At 35.6% G+C, this 26,316-nt stretch overlaps 1 protein-coding gene across 5 annotated transcripts in view; it reads right to left on the reverse strand.

The window, feature by feature from the left end:
• UBE2E3 (ubiquitin conjugating enzyme E2 E3) overlaps window positions 1–26,316 on the reverse strand; it is a 69,753-nt gene that overhangs the window by 3,893 nt on the left and 39,544 nt on the right. For all 5 annotated transcript variants that reach the window (XM_081142454.1, XM_081142457.1, XM_081142456.1 and 2 more), the window contains one exon: window positions 1,770–1,902. In XM_081142454.1, the coding sequence (XP_080998580.1) occupies window positions 1,770–1,902 (133 nt within the window). The remainder of the gene's footprint in view (window positions 1–1,769; window positions 1,903–26,316) is intronic.

The following is a 26,316-nucleotide window of genomic DNA, read 5'->3' on the forward strand; positions in this document are numbered from 1 at the left end:
TGAGTGAACAAAAGAAAATTAAATTTTTATTGTTCTTCAACACCTTATCTGAACTTCAAAAAGAAGCAGTACTGTAGAGAAATAACTGTACCCAACACTAAGATAACAGCAGAAGTCTCATTTCTTTTTCACTTGCCCAACTATAGATCTGCACAATGCTTCATAATACTGTATATTATACCTTAGGCAAAAGGAATTAATCAACATCAAAGGGCTAGAAAATTAAAATTAGACCAGCAGAAATATTGTGCTAAATTAAGAAAACACATATTAACCAAAACAATTATGATAAATCATATATAGAAAACTATAGTTTGAAACCCTTATTTTAGTCAATTTCTACTTTTCATTAAAGATGCTAAGAAGTTTTTTTTTAAACAAATTTTCCCTCCCATAAAAAGATTACTTTGTAAAATACAGACCTTGCAAATTTTTTTCTGCTAATTTTGCTATCGTGTTAAAATCACTTTTCCAATATAAAAAATGAGGCAAGTAAACACAAATATCGCTACTTATACATCATGAGCTATTTTGCTAAAGTTTTATTTATTTTCTATAATACAGAAAACCACTGAACGCAAATTGAACAGTTAGTGATATACTGCCATTTAACATGTCATTTTTAATGTGAATACAATGTGTGTTATTATTAACATGAGGGTTTTATCCCTTTATTTGAATGATCTAGCAAGACGTACTCTATATACCAGGAAGCATTAAGACAATCATTTAAATACCTTAAATTGTGATGGGACCAAAGAATAAAGTACTAAAAAACCTGACAGTTATATTCAAGAGCCAATACCTCTAGGTGCTAGGGAACCTTGTTATCTGCAATTTGAGGTAAATACCACTAGGTGGAAATGTTGTTACCCGATTAGATAATATACTGTCTGGGTTTTTTTTCTTCTTTTTTTGCAGGCATTAAATTGCTGCATATATTTGACATAGTATTGGAAACAGAAGGAACTATGTTAAAGGAAAAGCATTTCATCATAGTTAAGGGCTTGATAACACACTTTTCCCTAACATGTCAGAAATCTCTGTAACTAAAGAATAATTATGCTCAGGCTTAATATTGGTGGTTTTTACCCACTGGCCTGGCCATTTTATAATGAGAAGTCAGAGGAGAAATCAATTTATGTAACGGTTATATTTAAGACTTGAAAAATAACTGCCAGTCATTACACGGCACAACTCAACCCTTCTCTCTTATCATCTAACTCATATTCAGAGACAACAAGGAGGCATTAGGTCACCCAGCCACCTCCGTTCCCATTACTACATGCTACCTACAAAGAGGACAAAGTAAGTTTACTAAATAGTCTTAGCTTCCCTCTTCTTTGCCATAGTTTTCTAGTTTTTGCTCACCTATAAAGATAAGGTATTTAGCACAAAATTCAAGTTATTTAACCCTTATTTCTAGAAGCTGTCAAACAGGCTTACTTTTTAATCCCAGTATGCGTCTAAGGTTCATAGGATATTTTCCTTCATATCAAAAATAAAAACTCTGTCTGCTTTTCTGATGTGCAGAGTGATATACTTTTATTTATAATCAACAAACGCTCTGCTGATTAAGAAGTTATTTGTAAAAGGCATTAATCAATTACTTTCACAGTTTTAAAGTTCTTAGTACTTGAGAGTTTCCGTACCAATCCATGAAAAACAATGAAGTTAAAATGGTTACATCAATACACATTTAACCTCTAAAATAAACTGATTTAGGAGGGGAAGGATAAATATTAAAGAATGTACTTCTAGGTTCTTACCTTTGGTGGCTTAAATGGATAATCGGATGAAAATGTGATATCCAGAAAAAACACACCACCTTCATATACAGAACCTGGTGGACCAAGTATAGTCGATCTCCATTCATAAATGTTATCTCCTTTAGGCCCAGCACTATTTAAAAGAAATTAAAAATCAATGTGTAGGTCTGTAAGCAATGAATGTTAATAGCTTAAACCAATTAAATATTAAAGGTAAATTAGCAACTAGAGTAATAAGAGATGAGTCCCAATGAGTGCATGCATTTGTATAAACTTACTTGGAAATATTTCAAACTTAGAGAAAAATTACAACAAAAAACATCCATATAACTTTACCCAGATCTTTTTCTGTCAGCATTCTGCCTCATTTGCTTTATCACTCCTCCTTCTCTTCTCTTTCTATGTATATGTACATATTTATGTATACACCCCCCCCACATATATGCAAAGTGCTTTTTTCTGACACATTTGAGAGTAAGTTGAACACATCACAGCCCTTTCCCCATAAATACTTCAGCATGCATTTCCTAAAATAACCTTCAATAATACAATCACAATACAGCTACAATTCAGTAAATATAATATCAATACAATACTTTAACCTAAGATCAAAATAATGTTGTCAATTGACCCAATAATGCCTTTAAAAAAAGAAGGAAAAACACTTCTAATTTTCTCCAGATGCAGGACCCAGTCTTAGGCGAATCTATGTCCTGCACCTTTAGTCTTCTTTAATAAAGCCTTTCAGCCTTTCTTTGACTTCTGTAACATTAACATTTTTGAAAAATATTTTTTTAATAGAATGCTCATCATTTTGAACTTGTCTGATGTTTCCTCAGGATTAGATGCAGGTGGTGCATTTATGGCCAGGATAGTACATAAGTGATGTGTTCTTCTCAGAGTATCACATCCAGAGGCACATGGTATTCAACCTGTCCCTAACTGGGTGATGTTAATTTTCATTACCAAGATCAAATGATGTCTAATTTTCCTACTGTTTAATACCTTTTCCCTACAACCAAGAGGCAACCTTTGGACAGATACTTTAAGACCATGCAAATACCCTGCTGTTCATCAACATTTCTCCCCTAGATTTAAGACTCATTTGTGAGCCCTGGCCAAAGTGGCTCAGTTAGTTAGGCGTCATTCTATGAAGGGTTGTCAGTTCGAATTCCCAGTCTGGGCACATGCCTGGGTTGCAGGCTTGATCCCCGGTGGAGGGAGTGTAGGAGGCAGCCAATTGCTGCTTCGCTATTACATGGATGTTTCTCTCTCTCCCTCTCCCATTGTCTCTCTCTAAAAATCAATGAAAATATTTTTTAAAAATCCACTTGTGAGTCTTGGCTGAAGTGAACTATATGATGGTGATAAAACTGTGACTTTCCAAATCCAGCTTTCCTCGGGCTCTTGAGCCCTTTGTTCTCCCATATATTACTTGTGAGGTTTAACAGATTCCTATTTTTTTCCTAATGATATGTGGGATAATTTCCAAATTATCCCAGATTTGGCCAGTGGGAGCCTCTTCAAAATGTTCCTGCTTGGCCGGGCGTGGCTCAGTGGTTGAGCATCGATCTAAGATCCAGGAAATTGAGGTTTGATTCCCGGTCAGGGCACATGCCCAGGTTACGGGCTCAATCCCCAGTCAGCAGCATGCAGGTTTCTCTCTCTCTCTCTTCCTCCCTCCCCTTCCTCCCTCTGAAATCAATAAAGATATATTTTTTAAAAAAAGAAAGAAAAATGTTCCCATCTCCTGGTGATAGGCAGCCATCAGTTTCACTGAGCACTTCCTTATTTTCTGGCATAACAAGATGTTCTAGGCTCCCAGACTTGGAATCAGCCACTTTAGGAGCCCTGGTTCCTTTCAATGGGAAGGTTTCAGAAACCAAGATCTTACTGCTAGGTGCTACTAAATCCCAGGTACATTGCATTGTGCTCAGCTCGTTTCATTTATAAAATACAAACGAGAGAGACTATTCAAATAAAGTCTAAATTTGCGATTATTTTTTGGTAAGGCCCATCCAATATACTACTCAAAACTCTCTTCAAATTTTCTTTACAGGCTTCTATTTTTCTCGAACCTTTACATCATAAATTACCTTGACTTTCTAAGCTAATGTATTATGTAAAGTGTTTCGAATTTTAAAGTAGCCATAGCCCAGCTGGGCGTGGCTCAGCCATTGAGCATCGACCTATGGTCCTAGGAGATCACGGTTCGATTTCTGGTCAGGGCACATGCCAGGGTTGCCAGCTTGACCACCAGTGGGGGCTGTGCAGCAGGCAGCCTTTCAATGACTCTCTCATCATCAATGTTTCTATCTCTCTCTCCCTCTCCCTTTCTCTCTCCGAAATCAACAAAAACGTATTTTTAAAAAAAAATAAAGTAGCCATAAGTTTAGAAATTATCTGTATTGTTTCATTTAAAATAAGTGCAAACCAGCAATGATTAATTACAATACAACATTCAGTATAATTAAAGATGATTTAACTAGTACATCTTATTAATTCTGTAAAACATAAACAATGAACTGTAAACATCAGGTAAGTAATGCTATCAACAATCAAATATGTGCTCTGAAAAAGAATTCATACAGAAAGGGTGTAGAAAACTTCGTGGTATAATCAAAATATTTACAGGATGCTTCAAAAATCTCTCTTTAAGGCTGAGCTATATATAACAAGTAAAATCTTACTATTTTGGCCTATTTAGGAAAAATATACTTTTAAAAGTACTACTTCGTAAGTTTAAAAATAGTACTACTTCATAAGCAAGTGGAACCAATTACAGTAATGGCTCGTTCTGTCATCATTTGAGAATCAGTATATTCCCGAAGCAAATTTTCACTGTACCTAAACACATAAAAAACGGGGTACCAATTTTGGGGGGGGGGGGAGTTAAACTTGATTCAATGGCATGTCCTTTTCTCAGTTAATTTTCCCTTAGTGACTCAAGATAATCATTATAAAATTAAATTACAGTGTCAGAGACTTTTATAGGATAGCTACTTCACTAAAATGTTTCTAAACTCTACATGTCAGGCAGTAGGAATAATAATAATGTTAGCTAAGGTTTAGTCCATCCTTCTTACAAGCCAGGCATTGTTCATAGCATCACAGTGTGTAAATCATTTAATTCTCCTTACAAATCTATAAAGCAGGTACTATTATTATATTCCAATTTTTAGATGAGGAAACTAAGGTTTGGAGAGTTAAATAACTTTCTGTATGTCCCACAGCTACAAAATGACTCTGGCAGAATTTGGACAAAGTCTACGAACTGGTATTTTGGTTTTGCTTTATTTCCTCTTATAATTTCAGTGCTGCTACATCAAATTTAATCTCGATATTCCGCAAATAATTATTTGTGTAAGAAACCAAATTTCCTCAGCGCTATTTTTTGTTTCTTAGCAGAACTATGTTATACTTCACTTGGTTGGATAGAAGGTAAGTTGTGGATCACTATATTTTCATGAATGAGAATTTCAGACTGAAAGGACTTGATGGAGGCCAAACGTCTCCCTTTACGCCTGAAGAAACCAAGGCACAAAAACTAAATGATCCATCTTAAATACCCTTTGCATTGGTAGAAGAGCTGGGCTTCCCACACCAAACTCTTGGTTTCTAAATTTGCTTTTTTTCTCATTTATTATGCTATTTTACCACAGGATAAAAGAGATGTTTATTACAGCAGAATATTAATTTTGACTCTCCCTTTGTCTTGGAGTAGACTGAGTAAGGCTACAGCTTATAGTCCTAAAATTTTCCTTTACTGTTCCAAGGACATCTAGCTTAAGGAAAGTGAAGACTAAAATATAGCTCTTCTGTTAGCTGCTTTACCTGGAATAAGGGCCTCTTTTTCTTTATCTATCACAAAGGTACCACCTGCTAGTCAGGACTTTTTTGGGGAAGTAGAAGGTGGAGAGGGAAGGTGTTAGATGCCGGAGTGATTCCACCCTAACTCAAACAAAGCATTTTATAGGCTGGCAGCAGAACTGGCACTAAAGCTTCGCAGCTGAGTAGAAAATGGGTGATAAATGCTGACAATCTCAAAATAGGTGTCATTTACACACCTTTTCAGTAGTTTTCAATCTCTCAGCCATTCTACACTGGGTCCTATGTCATTTATTTTTTTCCTCTCTGTAGATCACACCCACAATGCCACTTCCTCCAACTTTATTGAAAACAAACCTCTATTCCTCTACCCCTTCCAACTTCCATCCCAATGTCTTAACAGGCTTTTACTCCTCCTCACTCCATTGAAACAGCTCTCATCCAAAGTCTCCAACGACATCATCACTAGACCCAATGTTCATTTCTCAGATCCTCATCTTATTTGCCTGGTCCAGCAACATTTAACACAGGTGATCACTTCTTCCTCCTTGATATACTTTCTCTGCTTCCTTACTAGTATAACTGAATGGTTTTCCTCCTAACTTTCCTGGCGCTCCTTCGCAATCACTATTGCTATTCCTTACCTCTCTAACCTCTCAATATTGCCCGTCCTCAGGGCTCAATTCATGGGCCTCTTCTCCTTTCTACTTACATCTACTCTTTGCTCTATGCTTTCTTGCCATTTCCTTCCCTCTTTCTGCTTATAAAGCAGAAGCAGACTTAAAAGCATAAACCCAAAGTAGAGTTACTAAAATCAAGTAAAACCTTGTTTTAAAATCCTAAAGTTTAAGTAAGGCCCTGGCCAGGTGGCTCAGGTGGTTGGAGCATTGACCCATACACCAAAAAAAGGTTGCTGATTCGATTTTGGTCAGGGCACATACCTGGGTTGTGGGTGTGATCCCTAGTTGGGGCATGTACAGAAGGTAACTAATCAATGTTTCTTTCTCACAATGATGTTTCTGTTTCTCTGTCTCTCTCTCTCCTTCCTTCCCTCTCTTCCCCGCTCCCTCCCTCCTTCCCTCTCTCCTGTGCTCAGGTGAGGATCAAAAAAATTAAAAAATTAAGAATATAAAACAGCAAAAGGCTCACTAAGAAATTCAAGAATGCATTAATCTATGTGACATTAAAGAGCTCTATTGGCATTATTGGAATATTGAAATAAGGTCAAAAACTTAAAATTACAAAAGCAGGTGCTACACAGTAAGTTGAAACGGAATACTCCTTAGGATAAGGTCTTACAGAAAACACAACATCCCATTAATGTAAACTCATACTCTCTAACACTTCAAAAGATTTTTTTTTCTCCACTTTCATCTCTAACTACCTGGGTTTGCCCTTAAGTTCAGTCTTCCTATACATAATGCCACACACACACACACACACACACACACACACACTCTCTCTCTCTCTCTAATTACATATATATTGCTTAAACATATCATTTCATATAAATTACATATAGTTTCTAACTCTTTAGTTGTAAAACTGTATCTCTGCATCATCAAGTACTACTTACTGAACATTATACTTGTCTGTCCATTGTCAACTGTTACCACAAACTCTAGAGTCAAAATAATCTTCAAAATAAACCCTAGCCCTTCCAAAGACCAAAAATTAGTACTTGATTGCAAAAGTTTAAGAGGGACAGTCATGAGCACACACTACTAGTGGGAGGAGAGAAGAGTATGACTTTTTAGAGGCCTTTTAAAGGCTCCTTAACCACGTGTATCAAAGCCATTTGATCAAGTAAACCCACTTCCAAAAAGCTGCCCTAAGAGAATATATAGAGATGTGAATAAATACTTTTTTTACAAAGAGGCTCAAAGCAAAGTAACAATAATGAGACTCAAAATAAGTTAAAAGTCCAACAAAATGGAAAGTTGAATCACTTATGGTTTTCAATGAACTATGAGGTAGCCACAAAAAATAAAGATTTTGAAGATCATTTAATGATGGGGAAATGCTGAGAGATAGAGTACGGTAAAGAGGTCACAAAACTATATAGTTTTCAAAGCATGTAAAAAATATGTATATGTATCATATTTTAAAGTGGTTATGTCTACAATGAAATCATAGTTGATTTTTACTATGTATTTTTTTGCTTTTGTCTTATCAAATATTTTAGAGTAATTATACTCTTATAATCAGAAAATAAATGTTATTTAAAAAAATGGTACTTTCATTTATTGTTCCAATGTTACAGGCATAAAACTTAAGTTTTAAGCCTCTTTCCTCACCAGATTCCCTATCCATTCATTCAGCAAGCTTTTTACAGCAATCTTTCTTATAACACAAGAATGGAAGTAGCAAACTATATTGGAAAGCCAACGAAATTCTTCAGAATCCTTGGAAAATTCCTCAGATGTTTGCTCCTGTGATTTTTCCTACTTCCCTGCCTCTCTGAATATTCTTTATCTGAATTCATTAATAAATAGAAGGCCCTCCCTAATGCTAAAAGTAGCTTCCCCCTCTTTTTTGAACATATCTAGCACACACTGCTATTTGGCTTTCTGGTGAGGTCACACTGAGGGAGGGCCAACCAGAGGAAGAGTACAGCACCATGAGGTCAAGGCAGAAAACATAAGATAGGTAACAACCCCTGAAGGCACAGAATGTTAATGTCTTTCACAATAATGGTCTTGAGTTAAGAAGAGAATGGGTGGTGTTCAGAATATACTGTTTCTTAAGACAGGCAATCGTTATTTTTCAAATATCTGGAAAACTTAAAATATGCTTGAAAAAAAGGATATTAGTGAAAAAGTGATAAATCTGAATAAAGCCTAGGGCTTAGTTAATAGTAATTTACCAATATTTATCTCTTAGTTTTGGCAAATGCAGCAGAAGGCTTCACAGATATTCTCTCATTTATGACTGCCCTCTATGGCCTAACCGATAGGCACCACTATAGTACTAAGTCAACGGCACTAAGCTCTGCCCAGATGACCCTCCACTGTGTGACGGTGGAGATGAGGTCTTGTGCCTCGCACTCCAATGCTCCTCCAGACTACACTGCCTCATGTCCAAGGCTTGGTCATCATTCAAGTCACGAAGTGAAAGCATCAGCCACGAATATAATTCTATTTGACAAAACTTTATCACAATTTACAGTATGAAGAATCACTGTGTTTCACAGCACTCACAGAAAACCCTGGTATCCATTGTAACAATTAGTACTGAGTTATAATGATCTTCTATATAAAAGATATTACTAAGCTTCTATTTCCTGTTCAATGCCCCTATAAGGAGAGGTAAAGGGCTCTGTCTCAAGTGCCTTCATACTCTATATGAGTCCTAAACTCTACTTTAAGAAGGAAAAACATACCAGTGAATCTTTGAGGCATAACTCTCCACTGTACTTCTTTAGAGGAAAGGAAATGTGCCGAAGCCTCAGAAGGCAGCTCTAAGAGACTACTAATGGAAGTTCAAGTCCTCTGCTCTTCTAAGATAAAGATTATTTCATTTACCGCACAGTCCAACTCCTTTGATCAGCCTAACAATACGACAGTAAGGAGAATAATTTTATAAAAATTCCAGAAACTATGTTGTTAAATGATATTTAAACTATGATTCTTTTGACTATTATAGCTGCTGAAAAGAGAATTCCTTTGTCATCAGACTAAACAGATTTTCTGGTATTTTTAACCTACTATCCAACTGAAAGCTCTAGTGGTTACCCACCCTCCTCTTTTATATTACACTTTACACTACATAGAGATTATATTTTATTCTAACCCTGTTTAGATGTTACAGCATTTTTATATGTCCCAAAGCAGCTAGTATAATGCTTTTCACATAACACTTAATAAACGCTTGCTGAATAAATGTTAAACATAATAAAAGACATCATGGCAAAAGATTGATTCTGCATAAAAATTTTTTTGACCTATCCACCAATTTATTTTATGTACATCAGAAGCCAGGCACTATAGACTGTAGTAAGGATAAAAGGGGTAAGATGCCACCTAACTGAATTTACAAATATGAAAATGGTTCAATGCAATACAGTGCAACGTGTGCAGAACGAGAGACAGTTCTGCTTAACTGGGTATAACAGAAAGCTCTATGCATGCTGAATATAAGCCAACCCTCCATTTTCCAGGTAAAGAAAAAAAGAGTTTTTCCCAAGCCAGTTTAAGTGTATCAATTTTTAGGAAAGTCAAAAAAACAGATGGTTAGTCTAATTTTATGACTATAGTAAAGCCTTTGACTGTGTGCATCATGATAAGCTCTGGGTTTTTCTGAAAGAAATGGGCTCTCCTCAGCACTGGACTGTCATGATGTGTAACCTGTATTGTGGACAGGAAGCCACCATCAGGACAGAATATGAATGACAGAATGGTTTCCTATAGGCAAAGGTGTCAGACAAGGGTGCATTTTATCTCCATTTGGTTAATCTGTATGCAGAACATATGTGAAAAACTGGGCTAGACTCAGAGGGAGGAGGAATGAAAACTGGCGGTCTTTTATCATATAAAGGTTTTGCAAATATTTTCTGTGTCTGTAGCTTTTCTCAGTAATCTGTTTTGATGAAGTCCAATTTACCTATTTTTTCTCTTTTATTTCAAGCTTTTTGTGTCCTTAAAAAAAAAAATCTTTGCATAATCCAAGGTCATGTAAACTTTCTCATATGTTTTATTCATGGAGTTTTATTGCTTTAGCTTCCACATTTATTTCTACGACCCGCTTTTAGTTAATTTTTATATATGATGTTCAGCAAAGATTGAGGCTTGTTTTTTTGCATATGGATCTTCAATTATTCTAGCACCATTTGTTGAAATCATTTCCCTATTGAATTACCTTGGCAGATTTGCCAAAAAATCCATTGACCATTTATGGTATGGATCTATTTTGGGACTATCTATTCTGTTTCACTGATCTATATGTGTATCCTTATGCCAATACCACACTACCCTGATTACTGAGGCTTTAAATTGTATGTCTTAGAATCAGGTAGTGAGAATCCCCCAACTTTGTTCTTCAGTTTCAAAAATAAGAATGTCCAAAATGGTACCAGCTATGATCCAACCCCTCTATATCCTGCCCACTTCAATTAAAAATTTGGTATTTCAAAGATACCACTCAAGAAAATGAGGATTATGTCTGTGCTGTTTGAAGAATGTACTGCACTGATATTGCCTACCGTACTGGAAGCTTACTTTAATATAGACCAATACAATTCAGTATCACATAGAATAAATACTGAACCCTAAGATAGCTGACTACTGAGATCAAAAGAATTCAATATTAAGTTTATATTGCCTAATACTATGTGACCCTCCCCCTGCCCCCATGCCCCACTGCAAGAACCCTGAGAACATATAGAGTAAGACATATTAACAATAATAATTTAGCCCAGCAGGGCATGGCTCAGCGGTTGAGCACTGACGTAGGATCCAGGCGATCGGGGTTCGATTCCCGGTTGGCACATGCCCGGGTTGCAGGCTCAATCCCCAGTCAGGGGCGTGCAGGAGGCAGCCGATCAATGACTCTCTCATCACTGATGTTTTTCTCTCTCTCTCTTCCTCTCCTTTCCTCTCTATGAAATCAATATTAAAAAAAATAATAATTTAAAAATTAACTCATACAATTTAGGAACACATTTTTAAAAATCAATAAAATAATAATTCTTGCTTGTAAAAAAATTAGTAGTTGTAAGAAATTCTGCCTTGAACAAAAGAATACCTCAGGAAAATGGGTATTATATATATATAATACACTATTTAGAAAGATTTTATATATATTATTATGTCTCCATCCTTATTCAGAGTGGGGAAAAAGTAGGTTTACATTTGTATGTGAAACATGGAGTTTATTCTTGTATTATTATTAATTGTTGTATTATTTTCCACATGAACTGTAAAACTACTTTTGCCCCACCCTGTATACTCTTATGTAGCTATATCTCCCTATCTCCACACATACATCTCAATATATATCCTTGCATCATACAAATCATAAGACAGGTATCTAAGACATTTTTTACTTGTATGTTTCACTTTTCACTTTTGAAACTGGTATTATCCTTAAAGAGAATGAATACAATTACTGAAACAAAACAGTTCTTCTGCTATAATATACACAAATTAAAAATATGAATGCTAACCCTAAAATACTGAAGTGATTTAAATAGTGATTGATTTGTATATTATATATATTGTGTAGATTTTCCAAAGAGGATTTTGCTATCTATATTGAATATGCCTACCTAGAAATATCTAAAATACTAGTGTACTGCCTTTTCCCTTTCTCTACCTTTCACAAATTGCAAGTGACAAACCAATTCTTTCCTGAAGATGTTATTACATATCCTTTAAATATATTAACTTTAGAAAATTTCCATGACAATGACATTGTGTTTGAGTTCAGATCCTCACTTTTCCTAGTAGTCAAACCTTTTCACCTGCCGAAAGCCACATACTGTCCTCAGTACCTCTTCCGAGACTTCAAGAAAAATAGAAATGAAATGAAATATAATTCACCGTACAGACTGAAATCTGAGTGGGGCATAAGATAATACTGCAACATTCTAGCTCCAGGATTTTTTAGATAGTGTTTGATAATTCTAAAATTATATCAAACACTTGCCCACAAATTTTTGTAATTCTGAATCACTGTTGGGAATAAGAAAGCACATTTAAAAATGATATTTTTTCCATCTCATTTTCTTTGCATGTAAAGTTATGGTGATACAATTAAAACTTGTTTTTATTTTTTCACAGACTGTAAATTTTTCTTATTCATAAAGAAAAAAAATACTAGGTTAAAAATATTTAGAGCATTAACAATATAGAAATCCATGCAAATGAGCGAGTGCCAAGATACAAAGAACATACTAAAAATCACTGAATGATGCACTCTAAGATTTTTTGAAACGTCATTATCCACATTATCTACACTATGAAGGTTCCCTTTGATAGGGACCATTTTAATAAGTCAGCCAAATGATTTTTTGCAGTCCCAATATATTAAATAATACACACTTTATCAGATAGCAGAAGCTGACTCTCCAGAGAAATAAATGTCACCAATTAAAACTTAATCTTGAATATGTGCTATTTTATACAATTGCTACCAGATGAATACGCCCATGTTCTATTTTTCTTTTCCTTTGAAAGAATGTTCACTTTAGTTTTCATAAGATATTACTTCCATATAAAAGTTCATTTTGTCAGAGACATCTCCCAAGGAAAAGCTGGGCATAGAATCTGTTTCACGTCGCACTTCTATAGAAGCTTCTGCTTCTTCAGAAGATAAAAACCTCAGAAAGGTGATTATAAGTTTTTGGTTTTCAGGTTTTGCTAATGGAATACCTCCCTGATACAGCTTTCCCACTGCAGAAAATGATTTTTAGATGATAAGAACAAACTATCAGAAAGATAAATTAAGAAAATAATTCCATTCATAATCACAATCAGAAGAATAAAATATTTAGGAATAAATGTAACTAAGGAGGTGAAAAATCTGTACACTTTTAACCATTAGACACTGATGAAAAAAACTGAAGATACAATAGAAAGATATCCTATGCTCATGGATTGCAAGAATTAATATTGTTAAATGTCCATACTACCACCCCAAACAATATACAAATACAATGAAATCCCTTTAAAAATTCCAGTGACATTTTTCACAGAAAAGGAATCCTAAAAACTGTATGGAACCCCAACAGACCCCCTAATAATCCAAAGCTATCCTGAGAAGAACAAATCCAGATATCACACTCCCTGATTTCAAACTTTAACACAAAGCTATAATAATCAAAACAGTATAAAAACAGATATAAAAGGAATAGAACAGAATAGACAGCCCAGAAAATAAACCCACACACATATGGTCAATTAAAATTTATGACCAAGGAGCCAAGAATTACGCAGAAAAAGTCTATTCAATAAATAATACTGGAAAAACTGGGCAGCTAGATGCAGAGAATGAAACTGAACCACTACCTTACACCATACCAAAAAAAAAAAATCAACTCCAAATGGATTAAAGACTTGAATGTTAAGACCTGAAACAATAAAACTTCTAAGAAGAAAACATAGGTGGGTAAGCTCCTTGATATCAATCACCAAAAGTAAAGGCAAAAAAGCAAAAATGAACAAGTGAGACTACATCAAACTAAAAACCACTGGCACAAAAAAAAAAAAAAAAAAGATTAGCAAAATGAAAAGGCAATTTATAGAATGGGAGAAAATATTTACAAATCATATATCTGAGGAGGTTAATATCCAAAGTACATAAAGAACTCATATAACTCAATAGCAAAAGAAGAAAAAAAAATTGATTCAAAAAATAGGCAGAAGATCTGAATAGACATTTTTCCAAAGACATACACATGGCCAAAAGGTACATGAAAAGGTACTCAACATGAGGGAAATGCAAATCAAAACTGCAATGAGATAATCACCTTACACTGATTAGAACTGATATCATCAAATAGACAAAAGTGTTGGTGAAGATGTGGAGAAGAGAGAGAACCCTTGTGGCACCATTTGTGGGAATGTAAATTGGTACAGCCACCATGGAAAACAGCATATAGGTTTCTCAAAAAGATAAATATAGAACTACTATATTGATCTAGCAATTCCACTTCTGGGTATGTATCCAAAGGAAACAAAAACACTAACTCAAAACGATACATGAACCCCTACATTCATTGCAGCATTATTTACAATAGCCAAGGCACTGAAGCAAACTGAGTGTTCACTGGGATGAATGGATAAAGAAAATGTGTAGACACACACACACACACACACGAATATTATTCAGCCATAAAAAGAAATCTTGCCATCTGTGGCAACATGAATAAATCTTGAGGGCGTTATAGTTAAGTAAAGTTAATTAAGTCAAATAGAGAAAAGCTAATACCTTATGATCTCACTTTCATGTGGGATCTTCAAACAAGCAAAGAAAAAAACTTAGATACTGAGAACAGACTGATGGCTGCCAAAGGTGGGGGGAAGGGAATGGGCTAAATGGGTAAAGTTTGTCAATATGTACAGATTTTCAGTTATAAAAGAAGTAAGTCCTGGGATGTAGCATAATGACTACAGTTAACAGTACTGTATTTTATATTTGAAATATGCTAGAAGAGTAAATCTTAAAAGTTCTCATCAGAAGAAAAAATGTTTTAACTATATGTGGTTATGGATGTTAGGTAAACTTATTGTGATTATTTCACAATATATACATATATAGAATCACTTTTATATGCCTGCCAACTAATAAAATGTTACACTTCAATTATATCTCACTGAAAATTTAAAAAAACAAAAAGGCAGAAGTCTAATTACATTATACCAAGTATATAATGCTCAAAAATAACCAAAAGATAAATTGTTTAGGAATATAGATAGAATCTATATTTTTTAAGTAGCAAGAGAATAATTTTTAAAATCTCATCTGGGTGAGGGGAAGTAAAAGTATAGCATTTCTATAGCCTATAATGACCAAACGATATAATATTTTTAAAATGTCTACCTATAAATGAATTTTATTTTTTTAAAAGTTAAATCTCAGCAGCTGTAAAAAAGAAGGATCTCTTACCCTTTGAAATAGCATGGATGGAACTGGAGAGTATTATGCTAAGCAAAATAAGCCAGTAAGAGAAAGGTACGTACCACATGATCTCACTCATGTGGAATATAATGAACAAAATAAACTGATGAACAAAATAAATCCAGAGACAGAGAAGCATGGAACAGACTGAGGGATCTCAGAGGGAAGGTGGGAGTGGGGGAGTGGGTGGGGAGAGATTAATCAAAGAACTTATATGCTTATATTCATAACCTATGAACACAGACATTGCTATGGGAAGGCCTGGGGGTGGGGTGGATGCGGGATGGAGGGGATCAATGGGGGATAAAGGGGGACATCTATAATACTTTCAACAATAAAGATTTTTTTTTTTTTTAAAGTTAAATCTCAGACTTAAATGGCTTTCCATGTAGGAATTCCTGGTAAGATCTTTTCACTTAATGGGCCAAACAGTTCTACTTTCAAATTTATTTGGCATTTTTAATTATGGTTAACCATGCCCCTCATTTCAACAAAGAGGTTTGGCTGGCCATGATGCAGTTACTAATATCTTATCCAGAAAAGCAAAAAGCCAGATATTGTACTATAAAACTTACTTACATTTCTGTTACAGTTCTTCTTTTATTCTAAGATTTAATTTATAGACATATGCACACATGTAAATATCCATATACATATACACACTTGTTATGAATTTGAAATTCACATTCTTATAAAATATATGATCTTTAATGTTAAAAGTTGCAGATAACATTTTTAAAAATTCTGAATAAATTTTTAATAAATATACTAAGATCATTCCTAAATGTAGTGTAAATTAGGAAAAATAGATAAAATTAAAAGTTCAAATAGTCTACGCAATTCTCATTCACAATCGTTTTACTAACAAACAAGTAGCTTCATGGAGATATTTCTGGCTTATTAGTAAAACCAAATCAAAATACTTAAAATATAAATTGACTGGGCAACTGGTTAGCAGCCTTATATTTACAATAACCACAGAAACTATACAAAATATTATATGATCAATAGACTCAAGCTGGACAAGAATTTCAATCAATATCAAACTAATATAAGTTTACTGACAATATATGTACAATATCAATACTGCTATCATCACAGGTTTAAACATAACCATATCAATTGACACAAAAGATGTATATAGGCAGTCCAACCAATGTAATGTAATCTAGTGGAAGTGATGGTGGAACAAATCTCATATACAAAGGGCCAGAGTCAAACATTTAGATTGTCACTAAAATGATTCTTTACTGCTAATATATGTAGATGTGAATGTAGAAGATTATTAATAGCCAATAATATGATTCAAATCCAGAATTAATTTAATATAATGACTCCGCATTTCCATAATTTCTGAGACAAGTTCAATAACACAGTATTACAGTTACTTAAATCCAGAAAAATGACATATGATATTTAACAACTATGATTATTGGTACTTCTTAGGTTACTATTCTAAAAGAATACCCTTAAATACACATTCCAGGCAATTATACCTGTTTTCATAATAAAAAATAAAGGAAAACATCAAGGTTATAACAAGGCTGAATACATTTCACATCAACTACCAGGGAAAAAAACAGGTAACAACTTCAATGACAAAAAATTAATATGATACTGTGAAAATTACATTTGTAAATAAAATACTGGTAATAAAAACATTTACAGAAAGCAAACTTACTTCACTGTCTTATATGTTATTAATAGCAGGGTTTCTGGTCTATTTAGGAAGAGTGTCTAGGCTAGTGAATAAGTTTAGGAATTCAAGTATACTGTACAAAGTGGTCTGGTTTCTGGGCAAACGCCCAGATCCACCCTAAAACCTAAACTGTACCTCAAAAACACTGTTGTCGCTAAAAACTATTTGGTATTTTTAACTGAGAATACTTCCAACTTTAGGCCCAGAACCCACTGACACGTGACTAAAGCCACAGGAGATGGTTATGCTGGATTCTAAAAATCTTTAATACTTTTTTTAATTGGCTGTCTTATCAATGGGATCATGAGTTTTGTTTTTCTTTTTTTTTAAAATATGGAACGCTTCACGAATTTCTGTGTCATCCTTGCACAGGGGCCATGCTAATCTTCTCTGTATAGTTCCAATTTTAGTATATGTGCTGCCGAAGTGAGCACACTGCTGTTGCTATTGTATTTTTATTAATGATTTGAATGAAAAAACAGTATGATGATATACATCAGAAAAACCTACTTCTGAAATTACATTTTAATTCCTACAATTCAAGCAAATCTCCTAAGTAGAAAAAAAAAAAAGGCACCCTTTATTTCATTTTTAGTAGATTCTAGAGATCACATATTTGTTTTTTAGTATGTAGTTTTTCATTTATGAAACTGCTACATCAAACTGCCTTTATAAAAATTAATTATTCAATCATAGAATCTAGTTGGTGTGCATACAGGGAGTCACTATAAAGTTTTTACCTTTGCTGTATGTTTAAACATTTTCATAATAAAATGTTGAGAGAAAACAGATTATTGTAACACTGGCCCATATTTGTATAGCAACACATCACAATTATGTCTTTACAATATCATTATATATAATGTAAAGTTTGAAAAGAAACTGGGAAAAAATTCAAAGTATAATTTATAGTTCTACAATTCTAGTTTATTGGAACTTGACCTAATCTGGTTATTGCTTGCTCACTGAATGATGATTAAAATTCAGTTTCCAAAATACTTTATTACATGTTCCTTCCTTTTTGAAAACGTCTCTGAATTATTTTGTACGTAGTGAGTAAATGACAGGATGGTAGGATGGAGTCTCACTTTTTCTTAATCAAGTCTAAACATAATCCATCATTCACTTGTTTATCTCCTTCCTTACAATGTTAGGAGGCCGGGGGGACAGCGAGTGACTAGTCAGATCTATGATAACCATGAGTACACAGAGAAGTTACAAATATAAGAAATATCATAAGCACATGTTTTTCAATTTCTCTATCACCCATGATAGAAAGGGGTAGGGAGGAATAAAAAGGGTTTACTTAAATTAAGGATGATGATAACAACAGTACTAACTTAAGTGGTGGGCATTATTTTTAAGTTTGTTGTAGGTACAGTTTATTTAATTCTCACACTCAAATCATAAAGTAGATACTATTATCCTCATTGTACAAAAGAAACAGAGGCACAAAGAACTTAACTGACCTAAAGTCACACATCTGGTAAATGATGATATCAAGATAGTTTGGATATTCCTGATTTTTATGCCCAGAAATACCCAGAATTTGTCAGTGGAGTTACTTAAAGAGGATAATTATTGCTGAGTCAGTTAGGAAAGGGGTACCACACACTGACCACACTGGCCAAGGTCCTCTGTCTTCTTTCTGATGGATGCCACACAGTAACTCATGATTCCTCATCACCAAATAAAAGAGCAAGGCAATAAATTAATTTACATTGTTTGTTTCAAATATTGATAATGGAGATTTTGTGGTTATATCTGAGAACTCAGAAGACAAAGATAGAGGATATACTATTTACTGTAAACATTAAGATAAAAAGTATATGAATCCAACTTTAACAACTTAATATAACTCATTCTTTCACTGTTCAGTATATAGGTGATTCTCATTTATTCATGGATTTTGTATTTGTGAATTCACCTACTCCCCAAAATATATCTGTAAACTTCAAATCAATACTAGCAACAACCCTTTCTTTTTGCAGTCATTAGAGGCATGTGCTAAGTGGCAAAAAATTTGAGTCCCAGCTGACATAGAACAAGGCAACTCTGCCTTCTGGTTTCAGCTCTCATACTGTAAACGAGTACTCAAGGTCTATTTAGTAACAAGTTTTTTGCTTTTTATTGGTGATTTACTGTTTCAAATGGCCCCTAGGCACAGTGCTGAAGTGCTTTTAGTGTCCCTAAGTGCAAGAAGGCTCTGATGTGCTTTATGAGACAAATGTTAGATAACATACGCTTTGTTGAGGCATGAGCTATAATGCCATAGGTTCAATGTTAATGAATTAACAATGTATATTAAAGGTGTCTTTTAAACAAATATAAACCAGGTTATGTACTGATCTGTTGAGGAAAATATAACCAGAGGCTCACAGAAACCTAACCCTGCATTTCCGTCAAGAGCAATGCTTCAGTAATCCCTAATTCAGTGTCTATGGCAGCGTTACAGAACATAAACACTGCAAATGAGAACTGACTTAACTTATTTTTCCAATCATCTTGATAAATCTTCCTGAAATGGACAGTTAGAAAAATTAATGTTATTTCCAAGACAATCTCATTGAAAAGGTTAAATATCCTATCAAATAACTATTCAACATGCCCTTGACTGGGAATCGAACCCGAGACCCTTCAGTCTGTGGGCTGACACTCTAACCTCTGAACCAAACTGGCTAGGGCAAGATGAGTCACACTTAATCCAACAAGGCTTCTATCTTTGTAAGAAGAAGAGCCACAGAGAACTCAGGGAGAAGATGGCCATGTGACAATAGAGGCAGAGTCTGGAATGATGCCATCTACAAACCAAGAAATGCCAAAGACTGCCTGCAAACACCAGAAGCTAGAAGAGGGTAAGGAAAGATTCTCCCCTACAGGTTTCAGAAGGAAGATGGTCCTGCCCACACCTTGCTTTTGAGAACTTACAGCCTCCAGGACAGTGAGACAATCAATTTATATTCAAAGCCACACAGTTTCTGGTAGTTTGTTATGCAATCCAAAGAAACTAATTCATGAATCTTAAAAAAAAAAAAAAAAAGAACCTAACAGTAAAACAAATTTAAAAACTATATATATCACTGATACAGTGTGCTCTCCAATGAAAATAAAATTTAATGTAATTACCAATGAAGCTCCCAACTCTTCAGTTCTGTAGTTGCTATTATTCTTTCAAAATGCAAAATAAAATTCAGGCTGTGCTTTTCAAAGTTACAACCTAAAGTAAGTTAAAAATGCCCCTGCACACTGTATTTTGAAAGTTTAAAAGTTTATACTGTAGGGGCCAAAAGGAGATTAATGCAAAATTAATATACTTCTGAGTGATGTAAATTTTGAGTATTGGTTGATCATGCTCCAATGATTTAACTAAAGAGTTTCACAGACCCATATCCTCATAAATTTCAGAGCTGCAGGGGAACTTTAGAGTTTTAGTGTTTCCAACTTCCTCGTTTTACAAAAGTCTGAGACCAGAGAACCTAGATCTCTCCTGCTCCTAGCCCAGATTATTGTTTATCAGGAAAATAATTCTCCCCTATACAAGAGGCATGAACTTTTCTAGATCCTCCAGATACTGAAAAAAAAAATTATATGTTGTACTACTGCACTATGGCCATTCATTGAGATATTACCATTGTTTCAAATCAAAAATGAAGAATGTGAGAATGGAAAACCAGAATATGAAAAAGTCCTAATTCCTGCAATTAAAATTACTTCAAGCTCTTCAGAACCTGATCAAATGGCCTAGTGAAAAAATAAACATTAGAAATTGAAACAAAATGCAGAGGTGTCAGCAAATAAGAACAGCACACAGTTTTAACTATCTACACTTCCCTGGGTCCTTTGGCACAAAAACTAATAATAAATGGATCATCTACACTAAAGTGTGTGTGTATATATGTTTAAAGGTATATATATACACATACACACATATACATATATATGGGTGTGTTTATGTGTTTATAGGTATATATATGTATATTATATAGGTGTGTATATATATGTACATATACCACCTACAGATATACAGCACACAGACTATGTGTTCCTATAGATCAAATAACTATATATATGCATATAGATGAAAATATTAACCAGATGTATAAATACATGAGCTTGTGTGTGTGTGCGTGTGTCTATTTGTGTATTTATGCATGTATGTGCATCACCAGAATACATTCCTCCAAGAAGGTTTGAATCTTTAAATATAAATAGTGTGCTTTAGATTTTACTAGCATTAAGTACTAATATAATCTTTTTCAATAATATTCATTTTAGAAGAGATAGCCAATAAAGTACCAAGAGTAAAGCAATCCAAGTCCAACAGGCATGAATGAAGACAAAGCACAGTAACCACAGCAATCTCATTATGTGCCACTTGGTAAAAATTAAAACACAATTAACTAGGTTGATTTTCTAAGTAGAAAGAGAAAAACAAGAAGTAAAGATGCTATTGAAAGAAAATGGAAAAAAAAGTCAACCAAGCTGAGAGGATTTGAAAGACATGGTTGACACCATGAGGGATGGGATTCTGTAACCAAGAAAACCTGCAGCAGCAGGCCGCACCCCTCAGGTCAACTGCTCTATCTCCCGGGTATCAAAGTCCCCTTTTTATTTGGCAACTGAAAGACAAACCAAGCTAAAGGAGTATTCTAAGCAATATATAAGTAGAAAGATTCAACACCTTTTATTTAACATTGTTTTTAAATAAGCAACATATGACACTAAAGAGTAAGTACTTCTACACAAAACAGATCAAGGGAGAACCCAGGTCTAGAAGGGACAGATAAATCAAATCTAGAAGCAGTCACATTTACTGAAAGAGGTGATGTGCAAGAGATGATTTTAGACTGTAAGCAAAAACTGTCTTCCCTTGGAGAAAATTGCCCAGAATTGTTGCACTAACAGTCCAATCTAAGGAGAAAAACTGTTGGCTTAAACAGGAGTGAATTATACTTGGTTCTTCCTCCTATGCCCCCAAGTCAGTCTCCAGAATTGCAACCTCAGGTGCACCCACCTCTAAGCTTTCATTTCTGAGCCCCTCTTACCGGCCCTACCCTTACCTGTGTCAGTGGCCCCTCTTGGGTCTCAGCCTTTACCTGCACACTCCTTCCATGTCTGGAGTGCCCTGGCCACTGTCCTGCTTTAATCTGAACTCCAGTCCTATGCTTCTTCAAGATTTCCCAAACCCTATGTCCTTTCTTCAGGTTCTACCCTCCTCCCCTCTCTAGGGGAGAGTTCCACCCTCAGTTCCAGACCCTCCTATAACCCAGGTTCTATTCCTGGCCCAACTATGTATCCCACCCCCAGCTCTCTCCTTTAAATCAGATCCAGGAACTCCTTACTCCATTCCCCATGTTCTTGTCTGTGATACAGTTCTCAGATAGGATTCAAACTGCTAGTCCCAAACCCTCTTCTCTGAACTGTTCAGGCTCTAGCTTCTAACCCAGAGATTTCTTTCTCTCTGGGCCCTTGGTTCTTCCTACCTTTCATATATTCTTTTTCTTTTTTCAGAGAGAAAGGTAGAGTTCCTTGTTGTTTTCAGTCTTTCGCACCAGTTTGTTTAGTTTTGTTTTTATTTATCAAGCAGTTTCCTTCTCATATTTAGGTAAAATATGAATATAGATTTAAAGGAAAATATCTAGTAAATTACAGTAGTATTGACACATTGATAGGGTAATGGCTGTTAAAATAGTACAAAAAGAATTAAGTTTTGGTCTACGGATGCTATGTAAAAAGCACCACTTTTGAAGTCGACAGACTTGAGTTGGAACTCTACCTTCCTCACTTACTAGCCAGGTAATCTTACCAAGCTACCTGGGGCTCAAAGAGTGCTATAAGGACTAAAAGAGAAAGTATTAAGAAAATGACACTATGTCTGTAACATAGTTGGTGCTCAATAAATGTGAGGGTTGGTGTATGTTTTTTTTTTTTAGCTCTGGCTCCAACTCCATTATTGTATTGATAAAGACAAAAAGGTATAAAGATGGTAAAGGTATGTCATGTCCAGGTTTGCACGGCTAAATTGGCAGCAGATTTAGGATTAAAATTCAATTCCCCTAACACCAAACTCATTACATTGCTCACTACCATTTATTCCAAAGGCTTTTTTAAAAATCTTCACTGGTAATTACTCCAGTCTCATTTTTATAGCTCTAACATGCTCCATGGTACCACATAACATTCTCAACAGAGACGAGGACCTGACTTATAGTTTGGGCTCTTCCAGTAGAGTCAGCTATGAACTACTGAGCTAATAACTTAATCTTTTTGAGTCTCATCTCCAGTATATGGGACAAAGACCAAGTGATCCTTTACTTATTCCACTTATTCTGGACATCTTTACATTCTCTTAAGCACTCCCCAATTTTTTGTTACCATTCAGTTTTGATGAAATTTGTTGCATCTTTTTTTTTTTTCTTTTAATCTTCACCCAAGGACATTTTTTACATTGCTTTTCAGAGAGAGCGGAAGTGAGGGAGGGAGAGAGAAACATCAATGTGACAGAGACACATCAATTGGCTGCCTCCCACATGCGGGGCCAGGAATTGAGCCTGCAACCGAGGTACGTGCCCTTGGCTGGAATCGAACCCGGGACCCTTCAGTCCATGGGCTGACGCTCTAACCTCTGAGCCAAACCGGCCAGGGCATGTCAATTTTTTAAATGTCTATTATTTCTTGGGGACTTCTTTGCCTATTAGCTTGTTTTTAACCTATTCTTATCTGTCGAAATGATAAGTTCAAAGTAAAAATAGTCTTGCCTTTATCATTTAATGGAAAATTGTTCATTTTCCCAAGAATGCTGACATTGTCTTTTAACACTGCCATTAGTTTGTTTCCTCGAGATTATACCTTATCATTTACTTCACCACTTGGTTTTTTAAAAAGGAAAATCCTTTACTTTTGTTCACCTTTATTGTAAAAATCCATCAAGTACTATCTACCCCTGCTTTGTCTCAATAAATACTGCAGTTCTTGACAAATGTTCTAGTTTATTAAAACCAAAAAACTGCAAGTGACCAATCTGGTTTGGGAAGAACACATATAAGCTACATGAGAAAGTAAAGCTAAGTAAAACTCTGCATTTTTAAAATGGCCTATGCAGGAGTGGGTTAATATACTGGGCCATAAACACCTTCTTTTAATTTTCAAATATCCTTCCGAATGCTCTGGCTTTCACACAAAATTGACAGTACAGAGAGAGAGTTCTGTCCTTTCTTTCTCTCTTGATCCTTAAGTAAACATTTAGAGGTGTCAAGCCCCTTCCATTTTAAAAAGGGGGGAAATTTTTAATTAAAAAAAATCTCTTGCCCGCCAGGCGTGGCTCAGCAGCTGAGCATCAACCTAGGATCCAGGAGATCGCGATTCGATTCCCGGTCAGGGCACATGCCCAGGTTGCGGGCTCGATCCCCAGTCCAGGGTGTGCAGGAGGCAGCCGATCAATAACAACTCTCCCATCATTGATGTTTCTCTCTCTCTGAAATCAGTAAAGATAAATTTAAAATTTAAAAAAAAAAAATCTCTTTACTTCATTTTCCTAGTCCCTTCTCCTGCCCAACTTGACCAAACTAAGCTGCTTCATGGGGCATCTCCATTCCTTCCCTCCCCACTCACTTTTCACAGCACTCCAACTTGTTTTCACCTCCACTCCTCTTCAAAAACAATTTTGTTAAAGTCACCTCCAAGAGACCAACTCCACTAACCATTATTTAATCCTCAACTGGCATGACTTTGTTACACCCACAAAACACCATCTTCCTTAGGTTTCCTTGACATACATCCTTCTTGATTTCTTCCTACCTCTCAGGCCAGTACTTCTCAGTCTTATTTGCTGACATGGCATCCTCGAGTCAATCATTAAAAGATGACATTCTTTAGAGCTTTTATTTCTCTTTTTACATTCTCAGTCTGCATTCAACTACAGGAACTTTAACCATACCTACCTATTGCCATCTATACATCTAACACTCTCAAATAATTATTTCCAGCCCAGGTGGCTTCTGTGAGCTAGACTAACAACATTCCGTTTACAATGCGTGTCCTTCATGTAACTCGAACTCAATTTAAGTGAACTCAGCGAGTCTTTCCCCTAACTCACCCTCACCCCACCACAACCACAACCAGTGAAAACAAAAATAAAAACAAAACTTCCATCCGCACTCTGGTCTCTCTCCAGGATTTCCTATCCCAGAATATGGCACATCCACTTGATTGCTCATGTCATAAACAGGGGGTCATCCCTAACATCCCATCTCCTTCACATCCACATTTTTTCAATCACTAGACTCTGTCCATCTTGTGGCATATCTCTTACACATATCTGCTTCTTTCCATCCCCCCCGGCACATCATCTCCTTCCTGGACTACTACAAGCATGCTAACTAATCTGCCAGCATCCCTTCTTGTTCTCCCTTCTGCAACAGATATTTTACAAAAATGACATCAATACTTGTGTTCCAAATGCTTTCCCAGAACTTGCCATTCCCCATTAAGAGGCATGGTCTCTTTCTCCTCTCTTGAATTTGGGTGGGACCCTGAGATAACCTTCATGGACAGAATGTAACAGAAGTGATGCTGTATGACTTCCATGGTAGGTCAGAAAAGGCAATGCAGCTTCCATCTAGCCCCTTCTAGTTCTTTCTCTCTCTGAGAATGTTTGCCCTTAAAACCCAGCTCTCATGCTTTTGGGGGTTTTTTGTTAATCCCCAGCCGAGGACATTTTTTTTCATTTATTTTTAGAAAGAGTGGAACGGAGGGAGGGGGAGAGAGAAACATCATGAGAGAGACACATCGATTGGTTGCCTCCTGCATGCACCCCAGCCAGGGCTGGGGATTGAATGTGTAATCCAGGTACGTGCCCATGACCGGAAATCAAACCTGCGACCCTTCGTTAAGTGGACCAACGCTCTAACCACTGAACCACACCAGCCAGGGCCCAGCTATCACGTTTTAAGGAAGCCTAGACCAGAGGGAGAAGCCATGTTCCCCCTCCACATTCTCTATTTCTCACTGCTTATTCTGGAGGCAGTTAGCTGCTACGTTATGAGGACATTTAAGTAGCCTATTGAGGCCTTATATGGTGAGGAACTAAGGCCTCCTGCCAACAGCCAGTGAGGAACTGAGACCTCCTGCCAACAGCTGTGTGAGTGAGACATTTTGAAAATGGATTCTCCAATCTAATCAAGTCTGCAGATAACTATAGCCTGCTGATGCCGTCACTGCAACTTCACGGACGATCTTGAATCAGAAACACTCAGTTACTGCTCTCTCAAATTCTTGACGCACAGAAAGTATGAGATAATAATGTTTGCTATTTAGCCACTAGCTTGTGGGATAGTTTATTACATACCAATAGATAATAACACAACCCCTATGGTACACTATCATAACACTTAGTATCTTTCC

Source organism: Miniopterus schreibersii (genome assembly GCF_964146895.1).
Source record: "Miniopterus schreibersii genome assembly, chromosome: 7".
Taxonomy (NCBI): domain Eukaryota; kingdom Metazoa; phylum Chordata; class Mammalia; order Chiroptera; family Miniopteridae; genus Miniopterus; species Miniopterus schreibersii.